At 40.8% G+C, this 22,535-nt stretch overlaps 1 protein-coding gene across 1 annotated transcript; it reads left to right on the top strand.

Moving 5' to 3' along the window:
• The first annotated feature begins 1,106 nt into the window (after positions 1 to 1,106).
• Positions 1,107 to 9,221, top strand: LOC110156342 (sex comb on midleg-like protein 4). Its single transcript, XM_055160431.1, has 7 exons — positions 1,107 to 1,192; positions 4,955 to 5,084; positions 5,292 to 5,492; positions 5,974 to 6,195; positions 6,790 to 7,002; positions 8,108 to 8,253; positions 9,096 to 9,221. Exons 1-7 carry the CDS (start codon positions 1,112 to 1,114, stop codon positions 9,219 to 9,221), a joined length of 1,119 nt encoding a protein of 372 aa, XP_055016406.1. The 5' UTR covers positions 1,107 to 1,111.
• Positions 9,222 to 22,535: the final 13,314 nt, after the last annotated feature.

Below are 22,535 nucleotides of genomic sequence, written 5' to 3'. Positions count from 1 at the left end.
AGTCCTTGGGCAGGTACAAAACACATTAAAAAAACTATTTACCTTAAACCAACTCTAACAGGAACAGTGTCTCCTTAAAATAACCGTTATCCGATTCCTGATTAAACATTAAAATAAGTTAGTATACTTCTAGAAAAGGAGTTTTCTACCTGTTACTGCAAAATGTTCTGTCTAATTTGATGTTAAACTGTGAATACATTAAAACAGACAAAGATTTACATGTTTTAGTAATAACTGAAAGGTGAAGTAACTTTTCTACCTGCTTGTCTGCATGGTGATGTTATTGCTTTGCCTTGAATGTTCCGCGGCCAGGCATTACACTCAGCTGTTACCATGGAGACAAGCAGATGAAGGCACCAGGCCAAGTTTGGAGTTACAGGTCTGACGTGTTGAGGCGACTCCGTTCCTTCCAAACAAGGATATAATTTGCATTTTGTGGTAAATTTATGGTCCATTCACATTTGTTCTTGACTTGAACTTCAAATGTTATCGATATGGTGACAAAAAAAAAAATTATATTAATTTTTGTCAAGAATCAGTATTGAGCATCAAGTCTATTACTTAGTATCAAAATCGAGTTTGAAATCTTTATATCATGACAACACTAGTCTCATAGTTTGAATCTTTATTGTTTTAGTTGTTTTAGTCCTCTTTTAGTCCTGGTTTAGTCCTGGTTCAGTCCTCTTTTAGTTCTGGTTTAATCTTGTTTCAGGCTTCGTTCAGTTGTTTTAGTCCTGGTTCAGTCCTGATTCAGTCCTGGTTCAGTTCTTGCTCAGTCCAGTTTTAGTCTCGGTTTAGTCTTGGTTCAGTCCTGTTTTAGTCCTGTTTTAGTCCTGGGTCAGTCATTGTGGTATCAGACTCAGTACTGAGTATCGAGTCTATTTCTTAGTATTGAACTTGAGTTTGAGATTTTAATATCGTGACATCACTTCTGTCAGAGTTTGAACCTTTCTTTTGTCTCCAGCTCCAGATGAGTGTCCCGGCCTCGGCTCAGAAGGACAGTAGTGATATGCAGTCTGCCGTAGCCCCCTCCTCGTTCATGCCCGCTCAGACCGGCAAGATCCCGGGCCGAAAGAGAGGAAGGCCCCCCCTCCTCCGGAACCTGGTCAAAATGGACTTCGCCAACCGCTACCCCGACTCCCTGCCCCCCATCAAAGTGCCCAAGAAGAGGGGACGCAAGCCTGGGTTCAAGGTGAGTGCTGAGGTGAGGGAGAGAGGAAATCTGCTGGGGCTGGAAATGCTAAGTGGACAGTTTGCTGCATCTGTCCATGTTATAATGTTTTCTCATCCAAAATGAACCTGGTGTTGGAGTTTGTTAAATTCTTGCTTGAGTCCTTTTATGTATTAAATCTGTCATTTACATTAGACCACACTTTTCCTTGAATTGCTCTTCCGTGTTTGTAACCTCCATGGGCCTGGCGTCCACATATGTGCACATATATGTCCAACACATTTTGGGTTGTTCAGGCACTTCATAAATAGTTGCAAATCATTATTCAGTTGTGACTTTATTGTGTTCCATCAAAATGATTAAAACATAAAATGAATGTTTTTTAAATCATATGTGGAAATCAAGAGCTCAGCTCCTAGGAGGTTAAACATCACACTACATTTACTCTTGTGAGCTTCGAACCTTTCACACATGTTTGAGTAACCCTTTATTATTAGTCTGTCTACATCTCAAAAGCTCCAAATGTTCTGTTCCACCTTGTGATGTCATGTAGTGATAGTTGTCAAGTGAACAGCACCTTTTACTGTTTGTTGAGCAAAGATTGGCAAATCCAGGGCTGAAATGATCCAAATGATTTTACTGAAAGTGTGTGGTGTTTAAAAACACAGCTCCTCTATTACCACATGACATCACAAGGTAGAATAGAGTGTTTTCTGTCTGAGAGAATAACTCAGCCTCAATGTGCAGGGTTTGTGTGTTAAACATGTCTGAATGAAACAAAACACAACTCCAGGTCTGTTTGTGATGAGGAAATGACATTAGAACTGATCAGAAAATAGCTCCTATGGGCCTTTTAATGTGTTGGGGACAGTGCAAGTTAAAGATGCTGTAGCTGGTTTTTCTGTCTTTAAAAATAAGAAATCTGCATTTAGCAATATTAATTTGAGCTGCTCACATCTGTGTTAAATATGATTGGCCTGTAGATTGAGATGGTGTGGTGTGAAGCATGGTGTTTGTAGCTCTGTTCACATTGGTTGTTTTTAAAGTGAAATGCATGTGAGGTAAACATGCCGTAAACACACGCCACGTCCGTTGCCATCGGCCAGTTTCTGTTTGTTGTCCTGTATTTGCCCTCACACACTCTCTCTCTCTCTCGTACACCACTGTGAACAAGCTGGATGAAGTGTCTTGCCTAAGGACACAACACTGCGCATCTAAGGACTGAGCAGGTCCGACCCTGCTCAGCTTCAGAGATCAGTCCTGGTTTAGACCCAGTTTAGTCCTGGTTCAGTCCGAGTTTAGTCCTGGTTTAGTCTGGTATAGTCCTCGTTCAGATCTGGTTTAGTCCTAGTTCAGGTCTGGTTCAGACTTGGTTCCTTCTTTGTTCAGTCCTGGTTTGGTTCTGGTTCGGTCTTGGTTCAGTCTTAGTTCCCTCTTTGTTCTGTCCTGGTTCAGTCCTTGTTTAGTCCTGGTTCTGTCCTGGTTTGGTCCTGGTTCTGTCCCAGTTTGGGCCTGTTTAGAATTATGATTAGGTTCTCACATGCTCAAAGTGTCCAAGAGGAGTTCAAGGTCAGAATTTAAAAAGACTGATGTTGATGATGAGAGAAGGGAGAGAAAGGATGGGAGGGGGATGTGTCCTGGTTTAATCCTGGTTTAGTCCTTGTTCAGTCCTTGCTCAGTCCTGGTTCAGTCCTGGTTCAGTTCTGGATCAGTCTTTGCTCAGTCCTGTTTTAGTCCTGGTTCAGTCCTGGTTCAGTTCTTGCTCTTGTGTTTAAAAATGCATGCAGACTTGGCGGCTCCGTGCCCGTCAGATTTTGTGGGACCCCAGTGTAACGCAAAGAGACTTAACATCTGCTGCAGTCGCACACACTGAAAAACCCACGTGTCTGAAGCAGGAACGCTCAGCTGTAAATAAAGAACATAAAACTAGGACTCAACTATAAACTATATCTTTCAGGTCTTCTTATTTATTTAATTACTGTTAGAGCTTTTTCTGACATTGAGTATTATTTCTTCTTTACATTGTTTAAGTAAATTACATTATTAAGAATTTGCTTAGGTGAGTCCTTGTTTAGTCCTGGTTTAATGTGTAGAAATATGATCATATTCTCACATCAGACAGACCATTGTGCCAACATCCTCATTTAGTTTAGTTTCAGCCTAAATGATTTGTTGTCACTGCATGATGTCATCAGGAGGTAATCCAGAACAGTTTCTCCCCTATGTTTCTAAAGTTTGTCCATCTTCACCAGACTCATTCGTAGTACCAGTATTGCAAATCTTCAGTTACATGTTATTCCGCCATTTGATTTGACTTTTTTTTTTTATTTTACTTTGATTTCATTTGCTTTCTTAGGGTGCGTTCACATTTGTACTTGTTTGGTCTTGGTTTGAGCCCATTTTAATACAGATCTGGTTTGGTCTTGTTTTGGTCCTTGTTTAGTCCTGGTCTAGTCCATCTTTAGTTCCAGGTTAAGTCCTAGTTTAGTTTAGTAAAAACATGAAAAACAGAAGTACAGTGGAGGAAATAAGTATTTGATCAGTTGCTGATTTTTGTGGGTTTGTCCACTGACAAAGAAAAGAACAGTCTGTCTGTTAATGCTACGTTTATTTTAACATTGAGAGATAGAATATTAAAAAGAGAATCACTTTATAGAAAATATATTACAGTTGATTTGCATTTCATTGTGTGAAATAAGCACTTGATCCGCCAACCATTAAGTGTTCTGCCCCTCACAGACCAGTTAGACTTTCCTAATCACCTGAATTAGACTCCGGTTTGAACAAGTCACCTGTAGAAAAGACACGTGTCCACAGAATCAGTCAGTCCATCAGACTCCAAACTCTCCACCAACGGAAAGACCAAAGAGCTGTCAAAGGACGTCAGGGACAAGACTATGGACCTGCTCAAGGCTGGAACAGGCGACAAAACCATCACCCTGAAGCTGGTGTTAAAGAGACAACTGCTAGTGCACTTGTTGGAAAATTTAATACAAAATGAGCATCAGTCGACCTCGGTCTGGGGCCCCCCACACGAGATCTCACCTCGTGGGGTTTCAGTGATCATGAGAACAGTGAGAAATCAGCCTAGAACTCCACAGGAGGAGCTAGTCAATGATCTCAAGGAGCTGGGACCACAGTCACTAAGAAAACTAATGGTAACACTTTACGCTGCAGTGGAGTAAAATCCTGCAGGTTTTTGCCACCAAGTGCAGTCTTTTTTGACTCGAGGGTTCAGATACTTACTTCACTCAATGAAATGCAAATCACTTTACACATTTTCTTTCAAGATATTTTCTGGATTTTTGATATTTTATGTCTCAATGTTAAAATAAATCTACATTAAAATGACAGACTGATCATTTCTTTTGTCAGTGGACAAATCTACAAAATCATCAGATTAAATATATCCTCCACTGTACTTCTTTGTAAATGACCTGCACTGGTCCAGACTTTTTTCCTCACTTATTATATCGTAATTATTCATTACGATGAGTTTATGAGAGCAGTTTGCAACTTTCAGCAGTTTGAGCTTTTGCTTTCACAGTAATGTTCACAACAACTAGCACGCCAGCAATGAAGAATAATAATAACACCACACACAGTAGAGACTTATTTGACTTGAAGAGCTGCTTTTACAGTATATATGCTCTGAGGCAAGACACATTCAGCTCAAATACATGAATGTTTTATGTGTGTGTGCTCGTACATCAGACCTTGCTGTAGATCCTCGTGAGTCCATCCAAATGAAGCTGTCTTTCTGTCTTTTCCTGGTTTCTTTAGCTGAAGCCGCGAATGGTGATGACTCCTTTGGCCATTTCTCCTCCAAGCAGCACCCCAGAACCTGACATGAGCTCCATCCCCCAGGACGCCGCCACCGTGCCCCACTCCGCCACGCCACAGGTCCTCACAGGTCAGTCCCCACTCCGCTTCGCCACAGATCCTCAGAGGTTAGAGAGGGAGACAGGGAGGGGACATAGAGGGACACATTTTACCAGTAAAAACATGTACAATAGGCTTCCCTCTGTGGAAAATATAAGTTATAAAATTATCTCATTGCATTGCCAGTTTTTATGTTGCTATTGTGGTATCTCATTATCCATCTCCTCCATGTCTCTAGTGTGCATCTACATCAACAAACAGGCCAATACTGGACCAAACCTGGACCGGAAGAAGATCCACCTGCTCCCGGACCACTTTGGCCCGGACCGGCCCTCTGTGGTGCTGCAGCAGGCCGTACAGGGCTGCATCGACAGCGCCTTCCAACAGAAGAACGTCTTTACTCTCCTCACACAAGGCTACGGAGGAGAGAAGATATCAGGTCTGACCAAGGACACAACAAGCACGAAGAGCAGAAACAAATGTAATAAAAATGAACTGATGAAAAACAATGATTCTACAAAGTTTAGTTACAACTTTGTGCCTTTTAGTCCTCAACTGACAAAATAAAACAAATACAATGGCCGAGTATCAAGGATCCAAACAGACACCTCCACCACACAATGGTGATAAGCTAAGAGGTCCTAAAACCACAGCTGCCCTGGGGCAGACTGATGGAAGTAAGGCCAATTATCTGCACCACCACCAATCTCTCACTTTATACTAGGAAAAGTGCCTTGCCTAAAGACACATCCACAGAACCTGGTCCAATTGGGAATCGATCCTCCAACCTCTGGGTTGGTGGTTGAGTGCTGTAGCCTCTTTCCCTCTCACATTGTCACTGCTCTTCTGCAGTTAGCGCCTGCTTTGGCTCCGCTGTTGTCAGAGTTTAAAGTCTAATTGTTGGTGTTGTTCTTTTGAAGCCACGTTCGATGGGAAGCAGCACCTGCTCAGCCTCCCTGTGGTCAACAGCATTGACTACGTGCTGCGCTTCCTCAAGAAACTCTGTCGAAGTCTTCACTGTGAAAACCTGTTCAGTGACACGCCCATTGCTCAGCACAGCGCCCAGCACAGCGCCCAGCACAGCGCCCAGCACAGCGCCCAGCACAGCGCTCCAGCCGCATACTCAGACGGTAAACCTATTAGTGCATTTGATCAATACTCAGACAGTACCATGGTTTATTTAATCAATACTCTGACAGTAACATTATAATAGTTTACTTTATCAATCAGACTGTATTTTTTATAATAGTTTATCTGTTTGATCAAACATCCTACTCAATCTTTACTGTATGAATTATCAAATTCTTTTTAGGGCTTCACAATATTTCAAAATCACAATCTGAGGTGGTACAAAAGCAAACGCGACGACTATTTAGAAAATAGAAATTCCTTTCTTTTTAAAGAAAAAAAAATCTTGTGTATCTTAGACCTTGTAGCTTTAGTTTCATCCTTCTTCCAAATTAATTGAACAGAAAAAAATCAAATCAAATCTGGAGGACAGGTTAGATTGTTCAGGTGAAGTTGTGTGTATCTGTATCTGTGTAACAGATTTGTTGACCTGGTTTATGCTTCATATCTCTGTAATTACTGAGCCTGTCCACATGAAATAAAGTTTAACGTGACATTTCTGGCAGCAGCTAAACAAAAGTGAATATTTGTATTTCGTAGAGTTATACTGGCCCCTCTCCTCTGTTTGAAATCACCTGTTAAACTGTACTTTTCCCTCTCGTGCACAGAGGCGTCTCTTCAGGAGGAGTACCGCTCAGAGCCTCCAGAGGGGAAGAGATACTCTGTGGACCCCGGGGACTCTGCCTTCAGCTCCATTGGCTCCTCCTTCTCCCCCAAACCCGCCTACGGCTTCAGATCACAGCAGTTCAACAACAGCTCCATCAACACCTGCAGACAGCCCTCCTCCAGCCCCAACACCTTCAGCGACGGGAACAGGAGCGGTGAGAGAGAGAGGGTGAACGGAGGGAGAGGGGTAGAGAGAGAGGGAGGAAGGGAAATGGGAACAGTGGAGAGAGGGAGAAAGGGGAGTGGGAGAGATAGAGAGGGATGGGGAGAGAGGTGAACGAGAGGGGGCCGGGGGGAGAGGGAGACAGAGAGAGAAAGGGAGGGAGGGATGGTGGGAGAGAGATAGGAGAGAGGAAGACAGTGAGCGAGAAAGAGAGGGAGGGAGTGAGAGAGAAGAGAGGGAGGGGGTGAAAGGACGACAGAGAGAAACAGAGAGAGGGAGGGAGAGAGAGGAGAGAAGGAGCAGAAGAGAGAGAGAGACACAGGTCAGGTTATCCAGGCCAAGTTACAGATCAGATCTGTGGAAAGAGCCCACTCACAGTAAAAATGCAAAAACAATATATTTATATTTATATATTTATAAAGCCACATTCGTATAAAAAGCATGTTATTTCTAAAATGGCTGGTATGTTTACATCTGTGGTACCTGACTTTCAAGCCAGCAAAGGAGGAAGTAGATTTTTACTGCAGTCTAACTTCCTGTATCTCTCACAAACTCATCCAGGGACGCACACGCCTCTTTCTTAGGATTGCAACAAAGAGCATGTTGCCTAATTAGCTGTGGTCTGTCGTGGTCTGATTTTTGTCACAAAGTTCTGCTTTTACAACACATGTTCTGGAGGGGAACAAACTTTACTCATTTCATTTTAAAAAGTTGGTTCTTCAGCTTTAATGCACTGTGGATTTTTACTTCTTGTCTACTTCTGTTTTGTTTTGTTTTTTACTTCTTCTTCTTGCCTAGTCCTGTTTTATACTGGTTAATCCTGGTTTAGTCCTGGTTTAGTCCTGGTTTAGTTCTGGTTTAGTTCTGGTTTAGTCCTGGTTTAGTCCTGGTTTAACTCTTGTCTAGTTCTGTTTTATCCTGGTTTAGTTCTAGTTAAATGAGCCTTGCTTAATCCAAAATACTTTTATAGTACCACATTAATGTAGTACTGTGGGACATGCGTGTAAAGCAGTAACATCTCCATGGAGACAGCAGTAGGCAGACCTCCCCACAGAAAAGTTCCACAGTGCCTCTTTAATGTGCGTGTGTGTTTTCAGGTGTGTACAGTGGCCCCTCAGAGCCTCAGGAGCCCCGGGCCCTGAGTCGGGAGCCTTCGTCCTGGAGCGTGGAGGATGTGGTGTGGTTCATCAGAGACGCAGACCCGCAGGCTCTGGGCCCCCACGCAGAGCTCTTCAGGAAACATGTAACTCACACTAACATTTAGACTTTAACAGAACACTTGGACTCTAGTGAGACTTCATCTGCTTTAGTCCTTACTTAGTCCTGCTTTGGCCCTTTTTTAGTGGTAGTTTCATTCTTCTCTAGTTCTGTTTTATCCTGATTTATTCCTGATTAAGTCCTGGTTAAATCCTAGTGTTGTCCAGGTTTACTCCCAGTTTACTCCTGGTTTAGTTAAATCCTGGTTTAGTCCAGGATTAGTCCAAGTTCATCCTGGTTTAATTTAGTCCTGGTTTACTCCTGGTTTAGTCCTAGTTTACTCTTGGCTTGGTCCTGGTTTAGTTCTGGTTTAGTCCAGATTTACTCCTGGTTTAGTTTAGTCCTGGTTCAGTCCAGGTTTATTCCAGGTTTAGTCCAGGTTTATTCCAGGATTAGTCCAGGATTAGTCCAGGTTTAGTTCTGGTTTAGTTTACGCCTGGTTTGGTGCTGGTTTAGTCCTGGTTTAGTCCTAGTTCAGTCCAGGTTTAGTCCAGGTTCAGTCCAGGTTTAGTCCAGGTTTAGTCCAGGATTAGTCCTGGTTTAGTCCTGGTTCAGTCCAGGTTTACTCCAGGTTCAGTCCAGGTTTAGTCCAGGTTTAGTCCAGGTTTAGTCCAGGATTAGTCCAGGTTTAGTTCTGGTTTAGTTTACGCCTGGTTTGGTGCTGGTTTAGTCCTGGTTTAGTCCTGATTCACTCCTGGTTTAGTTTAGTCCTTGTTTAGTCCTGGATTAGTCCTGGATCAGTCCTGGATTAGTCCTGGATCAGTCCTGGATTAGTGCTGGTTTCTGTCCTGGTTTTGTTCTATGTTTTTATGTTTTATTTTGTTGCAGGAGATCGATGGAAACGCGCTGCTGCTGCTGAAGAGCGACATGATCATGAAGTACCTTGGTCTGAAACTGGGTCCAGCGCTGAAGCTCTGTTACCACATCGACAAACTCAAGCAAAACAAATTCTGATTTATTCACTTTACTGACAACACACGACAACATCAGTCTGTTTTTATTTTTTAATTTTATTTATACTAGTCTGTTCACACTGGTCTGGCTCTGTGTCTGTTTAAGTTTTAAATAATGAGGATTCTGGTGCTAAGTTTCAGATATCACTACTTGTTCTACTTTTATTACTATCAAACATATTATTGTAGATTTAATTGTAATGATCTAATTAATAATGACTAGAAACAGATTTGCCAAAGAACCTGACCAGTCTGAATGACATTTTCTAGTCCCATGTTTACATCGTCACTCATTTAAACAGAGAAGGATTGTTTCGCCATACCTCACCCAACTCTAACTTAACCTAACCTTAAACCAACAGAGATTTTGAAGGCGCTGTACTTTTATTTTTACTAAAAACGTTTAAAAAAAATAGACAAAACAGAAAGTTCATTTTACAGGTGGACTATGTAACTTTTCGGTTGGGGGTCCGTCACCTGCTTGTTTTTATGGAGATGTCATTGTTCTGCCTGGAATGTTCCACACTATGATGTTAAACACTGGGTTCCCACGGTCATGGAAATCCTGAAAAAGTCATGGAAATTGAAAAAGTCATTTTCCAGGCCTGGAAAAGTTATGGAATTTTGTAAATGCAATGAAATTTTGGAAAAGTCATGTAATTTTATTATCTCTAGTGTTCTGTTCAGTTCTCATGAGATTATTCTGATTATTTGTGAACGTCTGCATCTTTTGTTTAAAAGAGACGACAATAAATGCACTAACAGGATTTTGAATGTTCAAAAACTATAATCCCAAACCAAAAGGTGAGAGGAAAGAGTTCGCATTTCATATTTAGCCCTAAAAGTCTGATCAGTTCTACACATGTAGGTGCTGTATTTTGTCAGTGACAAAGAGTGGGAGCCTGTAAACAGATTTATTTTACATTTATTCATTTACATGTGGTTTTATCGCTCAAAAATACCAAGAAAAACAGACATTCAGACTGTGAGTGGGATCGCCTCTTCACAGATCTGACCTGTAACTTGGTCTGATTTGGTCTCTATGAAGATAAAAAGGTTTAATGCCATACTGTGAAACATTCCAGACAAAGTAATATTATCTCCATGGAGAGAAGTGTTTGACAGAGCCTTCACCAGAAAAGAAACAGGGATTTAAGGGGCCACGTTTTAGACCCTCTTTCTTTTATTTATATTAATTTGGGGGCCCATGTAAGGCTTCTTGCCCTGGGCCCCCAGATTTCTGTCGACGGGCCTGCTAGTAATAATAACAGGTTTGCGGCCGATATAAATACATTCTATTTAGATGCAGTCAACCTAAAAGCTGTTTTTACAATCTATCTGTACAGTGACAACACAAGTTTTACTTTATTACATGAAAAAAATGGGTACAGCCCCTTTAATATCCTATTCTTGAAGTGAACATCCACATAAAAACATTCTGTATGTATTTAGCAGTTGTTACTCTACTTGACATTTTGGGGGTTGTTTCGCGGTTCTCTTGTTTACTTTTTCTATAGCTCTGGCTAATGCATCTCTGGATGTTTTGCACGCTTACAACAAAGATGGCGGATTTTTGCCAAATGATTTCCATTCATTTTTCAATTTATTTTAGCTAAAACATCTTTAAACTGACTTTTACTGGGTCTAAAAATTAAATCTACCCTAAGTGTTTTCACAGGATTCAGTTACATACAGTTTTCTTGTTATGGACGCCATTTTGAGAACTGTTTACCATTTTAAAAAGAGATCAGTTTTAAATTGTTAATTGCTACTGCATTAGTAATGATCTTAATTTTGTATTACTTGAAGCTCACAGATATTATTAAATAAGATTAAAAAGTAAATTAAATGAAAATAATGGTGCATTTTATAGACATTTTTGTACTTTAAGTTTTTTTTCTATTTTAGTTTTTTTGTACTTTTGGTTTACTCCTGGTTTAGTTCTAGTTTACTCCTGGTTTGGTCCTGGATTAGTTCTGGTTTAGTCCTGAATTAGTCCTGGATTAGTTCTGGTTTAGTCCTGGATTAGTCCTGGTTTAGTCCTGGATTAGTTCTGGTTTAGTCCAGGTTTTGCCCTAGATTAATCCAGGTTTAAAAACTGAATTAAATCAAACTAATGGTGCATTTTATAGACATTTTTGTACTTTTGTTTTTCCTCATTTCGAGCATTCCATTTCAAATAGTCTTTTTTATATTGACTTTACTAAACGTATTAAATGACTCCAAGTACTGTAGCTTCATAGGAAAACATATAAAGGTATTGTGACATTAGCTCCTATTTACGTCTCAGTATGCAATGCCAACATTTTATAAACCCATTGTCGCTATAGACTCCAATGCTCCGCACACTTGAGAAAAGCTGTTTAAATGTTATAAAAATATACAGATAAGAAATAATAATAACTGTTCTTTTTTAATCTCTTTGTAAGTGAATGCTGCTGACGCCATGCCTTTAGTTCTCTGCTAAAAACACAGGATTTTCATGAATTGAAAGACTTGAAATCAGAATATTAGTCTTGATTTCAGCTGAGAATCGTTTATGAGAGGTTTTTATTATTATTTTTATTTCTTTTGTGTTATAATGTTGTTCCCTCCTCACAAACAGAGCTGGAGTTGGGTTTTGTTTCATTCACATGTTTGAGTAACTCTGCATTATTAATCTGTCTACATTTCCAAAGCTTAGAATGCTCTGTTCCACCTTGTGATGTCATGAAGAGGTAGTTTTCAAGTTAGAAGCTCATTTGACTTTATGGTGGAAGAAAACTTGTTCCATCAGATTTAGAATTTTAAATATCGCTGAAATTTTCACTCTGGAAAAATATATTTAAATTGTTTTTATTTAGAAATCTAGTTGTTGAAATTTTAAGTGTACAGTTTCAATATGTTTCAGATTCAAAATACAGCTTTATAATAATATAATAATATTTTATATTTATTTTTTATTTTTTCTAATATTTTTAAGCCCTCAAATTTCGTAGCAAAGATCCAAGGTGCCAAAGCAGAAGCAATCGGTCATGTGTGAGTGAGGAGGACGGAGGCTGTTTCCTATTGGTCCTTCTCGTCTGTGGGCGGAGTTTACACTAATGGTGTTTAATGAGGCTGATTCTGACCAATCAAATCGCTTCACTGCACCATTTCCTGCTTGTTACTCATTCAGATCGATTCACTTTTGGTCGATTGCTTCTGCCTTGGCATCTTGGATCTTTCCTGCAAATTTTTTTTCACAGCAAATTTTACACTTTGAATTTTGACTTACACTCTTGAATTTTGTATTTATTTTTTTTTTACATATTGAATTTAAAAAACTGAAAATACGCTTAAAGTTTATTCAACTGACATTCAGACTAAAAATAATTCAAACATGTTTTTTCAGAGTTAAAAAATTCAAAGTGAGAAATTTAACGCCATTTAAAATTCAAACTCTGATGAAACAAATGATCTTCTGTACCTTTTGTTTAGCAGTGATTGGAAATTCCAGTGTTGTGTGAATAAAACTCAACTGCGGGTCTGTTTTTGATGAGGAAACCACATTAGAACATAGATCAGAAAATAGCTCTTTAATGAAATAAGGTTGTCATTCATTTTTATTTGTCAAATAATTATAACGATGGTGTAAATGAGACGAGCTGCGGCTCTTGTTTACTGTGTGGTTGCTAGGTAACAGTTGTAATGGAGTAAATAGAATTACCTCTACACGGTTATGTCACATCTGCTGCCCGCGTGAAAACAGCTGAAATCAAGATCTTCTGAATTCAAGTGATTTAATTCATGTAAATTGGAGTTTTGCAGTGGACGAGCAGGAGGTACTTGATCCAACGCTGGTGCTAAGGTTAAGATAAAATGTATTTACTGTTTGATTTGTGTTTGTGAGATGTAAATGATAAGTGTCAAATGTAACGTATGTGACTATTAAAGTAAGAAATCATTCAAGACACGTCTGTCCAGTCAATCCTCTGCTCCTCTGACCTTCTCTACATCCTCTCCTCCTCTGACCCTGTCTTCTGCTCCTCCTCTGACCCTCTCCGCTGGTCCTCTGACCCCCTCCTCTTCTAACCGTCTCATCTGCTCCTTCTTTGACCCTTTCCTCTGTTCTTCTGACCTTCTCCTCTGCTCCTCTGACCCTCTCCTCTGCTTCTCTGACCCTCTCCTCTGCTCCTCTAACCTTCTCCTCTGCTCCTCTTCTGACCCTCTCCTCTGCTCCTCTGCCCTTCTCTACATCCTCTGACTCTCTCTGGTTCTCTGACCCTCTCTTCCTCTGACCCTAACCCCCTCCTCTGCTCCTCTGACCTTCTCCTCTGCTCCTCTGACCCTCTGCTCTTCTGACCCTCTGCTCCTCTGACCCTCTGCTCTTCTGACCCTCTGCTCCTCTCTCCTGTGTGTTCATAGTGTACATTACCTCGTGGATCTGATTTGAATGGTTGGACTTTTGTTGTGGGTTTGGCTCGGAGCCTTATTCTGCTTTAACACATCATTGAACAGGACTGACCCAGATCTGTCCTGGTCTGACGTGGAAACACCAAACCTAAACACAGCTTTGGGATTACACTTCAGACCCTTAAGCACATTTAGGGGCATTTTGTACCAGTAACAGTGATGTGTGTGTGGGAATGTTTTGTAGTGAGATTGAGTATAGATCCTGGGTTTGGGACGGGGCCTTTCTACGCTGAGTTTACATGTTCTCCCTGTGTGCTCCAGCGTCCTCTACCACTAAAACTGTACAGGGCCAGAAGGAGTCCCCTGAAAATGAAATTCCGAATCTCCTGGTTAAATAAAGGTCTATAAACCTATTTCATCATGTGATATTTGAGGTTGTGTGTGTGGCAGATTTGGTTAACTCTTTTCGACGGAGTGAAGTGATCCTGTGGGACCTCTTACAGCTGTAATGGAGGGGTCTGATTACTGAGACCAGTGACAACACAAAACAAATCAAGGGCCCAAAGTGAAGAGAGGAAGGTAATGAAATGTGTAGAAACAATCAAATAGAATGAATTTAAAGGTCCTATGTGACACAAAATTGATTCTTGTGAGCTTTAAACCATGTTACAATGATGTTCCCTCGTCAAAAACAGACCTGGAGTTGTGTTTTGGTTCATTCACACATGTTTGAGTAACTCTACATTATTACTCTGTCTCCAGTAGTTAATGGTAGTTTTCAAGTGAACAGCTCCTTTCACCTTAAGTTCAGAAGAGATTGGAAATTCAGGTGTTCTGTGGAAATGGACTGCCCCGTCGAAATGAGCTCCCGCAGCCTAAATCGATAGTGCCATCTATTAATTCTCCTCATTGAAATAAGTGAAAAATTAATTAATTAATTAATTTTTTTCCATTTACAGTTGTATAGATCCAATAAAGTCAAACCCTGACCTCTGACCTCCATGGTGTGACACATGTTTGTCTGGATTGGAGTCATAGGTTTGATGTTGTTCACACACTGATCACACTTTTTATGTCAAATCTAAACTCATTTATGTGAATGTGTGTAGTTCATTTGGACAGTTGTGTTCTGCCCAAACAAACTGACTAAAAGAGCACACATCCACAGGAAAATGTATCCTCCAATAATGTCCCACTGTACAAGAAACAAAATCTAGTCAAGTTAAGATGACTTGAATAAAGTTTTATCATGATTTGAGTAAATTTCACTTGACAAGTAAAATTATCTGCCAATTGTTTTACACTTAAAATAAGAAACAAAATCAAATGTTGCTTGAATTAAGAAAAACACACTTATTCCACTGACATTTTACTTTTCAGCTTGAATCTACTCAAGTAAAGTCAAATGTTCTTAATTTAAGTCATTTTTACTAACCTAGATATAGTTGTGTTTGTTTTTGTTGTGTTTTTTTCCAGTGCACTGTACAAGAAACATTATTCACTCGTTTAGATGAATTTGGGTAGAGTTCATGTCCACAGGTCCATATCTGAATCTCAAACGAAAACTCCACTATAGAAGAGAAAGAAACGACTGGAAACACTCACATCTTTACATTAAATAAATATCAAGGCCACAGTGTGAATGTCCTGTTATAATATAGGGATCTTTTATTTCTGCAGCGTCTTTCTAAACAAAGTCACAACCTTTTCTAAACATGGAAACAAAATAAAATAAAAGAGGATGTAATAACAATAAAATCAAATATTAAATCCAAACTGTTCAATCACCTAGTTTAGGTTTTCTGCTGCAAATCCAACACACACACGTCGATGTTTAACTCAACAAACAGAAAATAAAACCAAAACACTTGTTACTCCACTTCTGCCTTGGGAGCTCAAATCGATAGAACACTGGGTCTGAAATCACCCAAATGATTCCAGTGAAGGTGAATGGAGTTTAAAAACACAGTGGAACACTTCCTGTATTACCACATGACATCACAAGGTGGAACACCTGTTTGAGAGAAAAACTGAGCCTAAATGTTCAGGGTTTGTGTGTTAAACATGTGTGAATGAAACAAAACACAACTCCAGGTCTGTTTGTGTGACAAGTGCGAGGTGGTACACGGTCTTCCCAGCGGTCTCCCATCCCAGCACTAACCAGGCACAAATAAACTCCAGAGATCAGGCTCTGATAAAGTGCAGAGGCTCACAACTCCATCTAGTGGCCATGTGTGTGAACAACAAGACCCAAAAGCTTTTTTTGACAACTTTTCGTTTAAGGTGCATGGTGTAACTGCTTGTTTCTGTTTGTTACAATATTTGATCAATAATCCTTCAGTTCCACCGGGGTATAGCAGACATCAGTACAGTACCACACAGCTCCTGGTCCTGTTGGATGGAGAAAAACCCACACACCCACAGGTAGAACATGTAAACTCCACACAGAAAGACACCACAATGTTCAGCAATTAAACCTGAAGAATGTGGCTTTTGTTTGACCTGGTTTATGTTCATATCTGTGTCATTTCTGAGCCTATCTGCATGAAACAAAAACGAGCACAAAGTTCAGCGTCTTCTCTGTCACGTGAAATAAACAAAAGTCAAATGATTTTTTCTCAACACCTTCAGTAAGTGGAGCCATTATTCAACCCTAAAAATGTGAGTATGAGTGTTTCCAGAATACTTTAGGACTTGTGTAACTTTTCTTGAGGGTCCTTCACCTTCTTGTTTCCATGGAGATGTCACTGCTCTGCCTGGAATGTTCCACAGTGTGACATTAAACAGCTCTAGCTTGCATTTATTTAATTAAAGGTGGTTTTATGTGTCAAAAATACCTAGAAAATCAGACATTGTGACTGTGAGTGGGGTCGCCTCTCGAAAGATCTGACCTGTAACTTGGTCTGGTTTGGTCTCCATGGAGATAGAAAGGTTTAATGCCATTGGGGCTGAGTATCATTAAGATGTTGTCGATACTTGATACATAGGTCGATACGATACGCTTTTTAAAACAGTGTGCTTTCGATTCAGTAGGATTCGATACGATATATTTCAAATCGATTCAATACAGTTCAGTGAAAAGCAAAGACTAAATCGAAAAACAGAGGGGACTACATAGACCATGATCCTTTGCTGTTTCAGTACAGATTACATGATGAAGTCACAGTTCTTAGGCACTTTTCAAACATAATTCTTTGCTCTTTAAAAGTACCAAAGGCTCATCCGGGCATTTTAAAAGGAAAAAGGAGCAGGTTCACTTTTGTTAACAATTTTGTTTGCCTCCACAAAATATAATAAATATTGTACTGTAAGATGCATATCTTGAATATCGTACCGAGAGATTTGGATGCCGTTACATCCCCAGAAATCATAGCTGAAAAAAATAGAAATAAGTGTTCACGTTTCATTATCTAAGTCTTATTAAATTAGCCTCCACTTAACTTCATTTCTCTCCAGTGACTAGATCAGGAATCAGAATACAATAGAGCAGGAGTGTCAAATGCAAATTCACAAAGGGCCAAAATTAACAACTGGGATTAATTCGTGGGCCAAACTAAATATTTATAGAAACATTTCAACACTATCTGCATGTTTTCTCTTCTTTTGAGGTCTGTAATGTTCAACCTTTTCTTATTCAAATAAATGTTTAATAATAGTTTTGCTTAAACATTGAATCCAGAACAAGCAGAATATAAAATAATAACAACATTTTAAATAAATCATGTCTCTATAGTTGATCTGTAGTTGGCGGCCAGTTCTAATACAGAGGGCCAAAAATAATTATATCATGGGCCAAATTTGGCCCCTGGGCCTGAGTTTGACATGTCTCCACTAGACCATTTACAAAAACCCCGGAAGTGCGAGTTCAGGCAGCAGCCAATCAGAGAAGAATCAGACATTCTGTATTATCAATGTTTCCTGAGATCGAGGATTTAAATCCAGAACAAAGAGAATGTTTGGTGAATTTTATCAAGGGTTAAGACGTTATTGTCCTTCTTCCTACGGGATTTAGGAAAATCTTAATATACCAGTTATCCCTGTTAGTGGAGCTTTACATACATCACGACCAAATAACAGTGATTGGTTAAATGATGAAAAGTCCCTGCCTACCGTCGAGTGAATGAATCCTAACACTGTGAGGTCAGACGGTTTCTACAAAGTGAAACCGTCTGATGAATCAGGCTAGTATTAAATAGCGTGACATTGCCTAATTTAGATATGGGTTTTTAAATCTTAATGTGGACTTGAATCGTCTTAAAAATACAGAATGTTATGTATGAGAGGTGTTATTTACTGCATGTGGGAGAGAAGCTGTAACTGAAGCCTCATATTGCACCGCAGGACCATCCACTCTCCTCTAACCTGAACTGCGCCTCTCTACGGTCCAATACTCCCAAGCATTGATTATAAAACCACTCCCTCCGTCCCCCCCCTCCCTCCCTCTCCTCTCCATCCCTCCCCCCTCCCTCTCCCTCCTCCTCCTCGGGATGAAGGCAGCACCGCGCGGGTCAGTCTAAACGCGACCACCGCTTTAGTCGCAGAAAAAAAAAAAGGAAAAAAGGAACAAAAAGACACGTTTCAGACCTTCTCACCTGCCACGTCTCTACCATCTTCTCTATTTACGAAAAAACAAACCACCGCACGCGCGACTGGTTTTAGTGCCACGAAGCAGGAGGCGAGCGCCGTAAGTGTGCGAGCCTTTGACGCAGGTTTCCCATTTTTCTCCACAGCGCACCTCGCGTGTAAATCTGCGAACCGAGAAACGCCACACGACCAGGTAAGACTCATCCACTCGTGCTCACGCCGCTGTCACTGCATCTGTGGACATTCTTCACATTTTTGCCCGTTTCACAGCTCACGTTCTGGCACCTGCGCATAGACCGTAAAGCATTTCAGTTTTGCCTGGAAACAAGCTGAAAGGTAATGAAAAAACCGCATGTCGAGCGCGTTCGTTGACGTCTCTGCGGTAAATTGGCTGATGCTTTTGCGGTTGTGATCGTGGCGCTGTGGTTGGATTTGGCCACTGCGTCGTTTCCATCGGAATGCAGTGTTGCCCATATTATGCACAGACTAGAGCGCGCTTGCACCTCTCCTCTCCATCTCCCCGCGCCTCTCCGCGGCTTTAACCCGCGTGTCATTCGCCCCAAAGCGTCCAAATAAAACCATATGTCGGTATATGAGCCTGGCGTTGGAGCGTGTGCGTGTGCGTCTGTCGCGGTGTCACCCACAGCGCTCGTTTGGGCTCAAAACGCCGCAGTTGCGTGATTGTCGCGTACTGGGCTGTGAGAATAATCTGTCTTCTTCCTGCAAAATGTGTTTCTCCTCAAGGTCATTCCACACCGCTGCGTTTTGGGCACGGTTTGGATCGCGGCGCTTCTGTTACGCGCGCGGAATTGTTAAAAAAAAAACAAAAAAAAACGGGTGAAATGTTGAACGCGTAACGAGCGGAGGAGAAACGCAACGGATTTGGCTTTTGTGGCGTTTGTTGTGAAGGCCCGATCGCAGTGCAGTGTCCAGCCTCCCCCTGCCTGCCGCTGCTGCATTGATGGAGCTCGGAGACCCCCGTACATCAGCCGCGCGTCTTTGGACAGTTGATGGACTCGGCCTCGTCGTGGTTCGCCTCTTCGCGTGCACGCAGCGTCACATTTGGTTGAATTATGTATAGAGGATTGACGCATTCCTGGCCGTGATGTGCTACAAGATGAGTCAATAATTAATGATGTTGGAAGCTGCTCAACTTGTCATGATTGCTGCTCGCGGCCCTCGCGCTGGGGACTCGAGCACCGACTAATCCGCGGTGGTGTGACCCAGCGGAGGAGCGAGGCAGCGGGGGGCCGGGGACACTCACCCGGGGAGAGATCGAGCATTGGGCTGAGTGTGTGAAATGATGGAGAGGCATAACATGAAGTGAAACTGAGCTGCTGGTCTAATGAACCTAAACACACGCACACGCACACACACACACGCTCACACACACACAGATACACACACACACTGACTACTGAGGCTCCAGGTTTAAAGCTGCACTGTGTAACTTTTCAGGTGGAGGGTACAGCACATGCTCGTCTCCATGCAGATGTTAGTGTCGTACAGAGAACATTCCACAGTGTTGTATTAAACTTATCCATGGACAGAGTGACCAGATTTTCAAAATCAAAAACTGGGACTCCTGGTAAGAATAAAACAGTGACTCGAGTGAGTGCAGAGACCATTCACAACCAACATGAGTCACTATAGTCACATTCTCTTTGTGTTTTGGTCGTTTTTAAGCAGATTTTCTGTATTTTACTGAACAGATGACAGTGTATGTCTCTCTTTACTGTTGGCAGGATCAGATTGGTCAAAAATAGGGACACCTGGGACATTTCTTGTATAAAACTGGGACAAATCACTGGTTCTGGATAAATCTGCTGGGACAGGGGACACAGGGCTCAAAACTGGGACTGTCCCGGGGACACAGGGACGTCTGGTCACACTCTCCATGGAGATGAGGAGGTGATGTCATTAGGTGAAATTCCAGGTGTGTGGAGAGGGGACCTCGCTCTCATGAAGAAAATATGACAATAAATGCCACATAGATCCATTTACTGTGGAACATTAAAGTAATAACATCTCAAATGTTACACACTGTATCTTTATAGATCCTGTATGTTACACCACACTGACTCTTGTGAACTTTTAAACTGTGTTAGAACACTGTTTTATTTCATTCCCACATGTTTGAGTAACACTTTATACTTCTTATTTAGTCTGTCTTCATCTCCAGAGCTCAAAATGCTCTGTTCCACATTGTGATGTCATGAAGTGGTGGTTTTCAAGTTAACAGCTGCTTTTAACCTTTAGTTCAGTAGAGATCAGCAAGTCCAGGACTGAAATGATCCAAATGATTCTAGTGAATGGAGAACTTCCTGTATTACTGCATGACATCATACAGTGGAATATTTGTTAGAGAGAAGAACTGAAGGTGTGTTTGTGATGAGGAAACTACATTAGAACACAGATCAGAATATAATCCTGTAAAGTGTGTTAGACTTTGGAGCTGCAGTCACGCCTCACAGCAGGAAAGCTCTAGGTTCGATTCCCTGGCCCTTCTGTGTGGAGTTTGCAAATTGTTTCCCAGCATCACGTACAGTAGGTCAAATCCTCCAGCTCAAATCCTGATCAAGACCAGGTCCAGATGTGGAGCTGGTCTGTGGGTGCTGCACTGCGGCCACACAGCGCTGGAGAGGCTGCAGCACCCGTCAGATGCAGAGAACAGATTTCCCTGACGAGGAGCAAGAGAGGATTTGGATAAAGACTTAAAGGAAGCAGCCCACAATTTTACTTTTTGGCAAGTGTAGGCTTGGCAAAACTATCCAAACATAGATCCTAATCGATACTAAAGCTATTATCGAAACTAGATCCTCATTTTCCACAGGTATCGAAACTAAAAAAGTCACGGAACAGAAATGATCTTTCCTTCATCTTGAGCTGGATGAGAACAAAGAGAAGAGCACATAGATTAATATCCACACATGGACCAACATGAACCCACTGCACCACTGACCATTAAGTGTTTTATGTGGAAAATCACAGTATATTGTCTAAAAAAAAGAGTTTTATTATCATTGTGGTATCAAAATCAGTATTGAGTATCAAGTCTATTCCTTAGGATCCAAATCAAATGTAAAATTTTTGTATCATGACAACACTACGCAGGAAAAGTTACTTCTATTATTATATTTGATCAATAATCTTTCATTTCCACTGGAGTATAGCAGACATCAGTACAGTACCATACAGCTCCTGGTCATGTTTGATGGACAAAAACCCACTCACACCCACAGGTAGAACATGCAAACTCCACACAGAAAGACACCACAATTTATATTATTAGGTTATTTTTTCAAATCAAGAGTTTGTTTTCATCCCTGACAGGTTGGACTGATCATTAGTGGTCAAAACCTGTTTAAATGAGCTCAGCGACACGTCACAGAAACATCATGAGACTCTGAGGAAGAGCAGGGAGCAGAACGAACTGTCAGGGATGAAAACAAACTCTTGGTCTGAGAAAAATAACCTAATAACATCACTTATCAAAAAATCAAATGAACCTGAAACACCACAATGTCCAGTAATTAAACCTAAAGAATGTGGCTTTAGTATGACCTGGTTTATGTTCATATCTGTGTCATTTCTGAGCCTATCTGCATGAAACAAAAACGAGCACAAAGTTCAGCGTCTTCTCTGTCATGAGAAATAAACAAAAGTTTAATGATTTTTCCACAACAGCTTCAGAAAGTGGAGCCATTATTCAACCCTAAAAATATGAGTGTGAGTGTTTCCAGGTGAATTTACATTAAGACTTGTGTAACTTTTCTGGTAGAGGGTCCTTCATCTGCTTGTTTCCATGAATATGTCATTGTTTTGCCTGGAATGTTCCAAAGTGTGACATTAAACAGCTCTACTTTACATTCATTCAATTACAGGAGGTTTTATGTGTCAAAAATACCTAGAAAAACAGACATTCTGTGCACTTTTAAGCTCAACATGACAAGTTAGTGGAGCCAGTTCCTAACAAATGATGATATTATTATCATTTGTGTTTGTTAAGATTACAGATTTCTTTCAACATTTTTACTTAAATCTCCGTTACCAGCAGTAAAATTCTTATAATAATGTTGAATATAATAAAATACAGTGTCATATCTGAACTGAAAGCTGCAGCAAACTGGTATCTGAACTGAAACAGGACTCCCCCCACAACATTTCGATGACTACATTAGGATAAGAGATTTACAGTTTACTGTTAATGCACCGTGAAACCTTTATGGCCTTATAGAGTGTGCAGATGCACTAACATGTAAAGATGCTATCTCCTCCTGCACGCCATTTAAAAGATAAGGGACAAACATGAGGAATAAAACCATCCGAATGTCTGCCTACGTCTTATCACTCATGA

Source organism: Boleophthalmus pectinirostris, unplaced genomic scaffold (assembly GCF_026225935.1).
Source record: "Boleophthalmus pectinirostris isolate CB_2022bp ecotype Guang Dong unplaced genomic scaffold, ASM2622593v1 HiC_scaffold_10, whole genome shotgun sequence".
In the NCBI taxonomy this organism is placed as follows: domain Eukaryota; kingdom Metazoa; phylum Chordata; class Actinopteri; order Gobiiformes; family Gobiidae; genus Boleophthalmus; species Boleophthalmus pectinirostris.
This window is presented reverse-complemented; position numbering and strand designations above follow the sequence as displayed.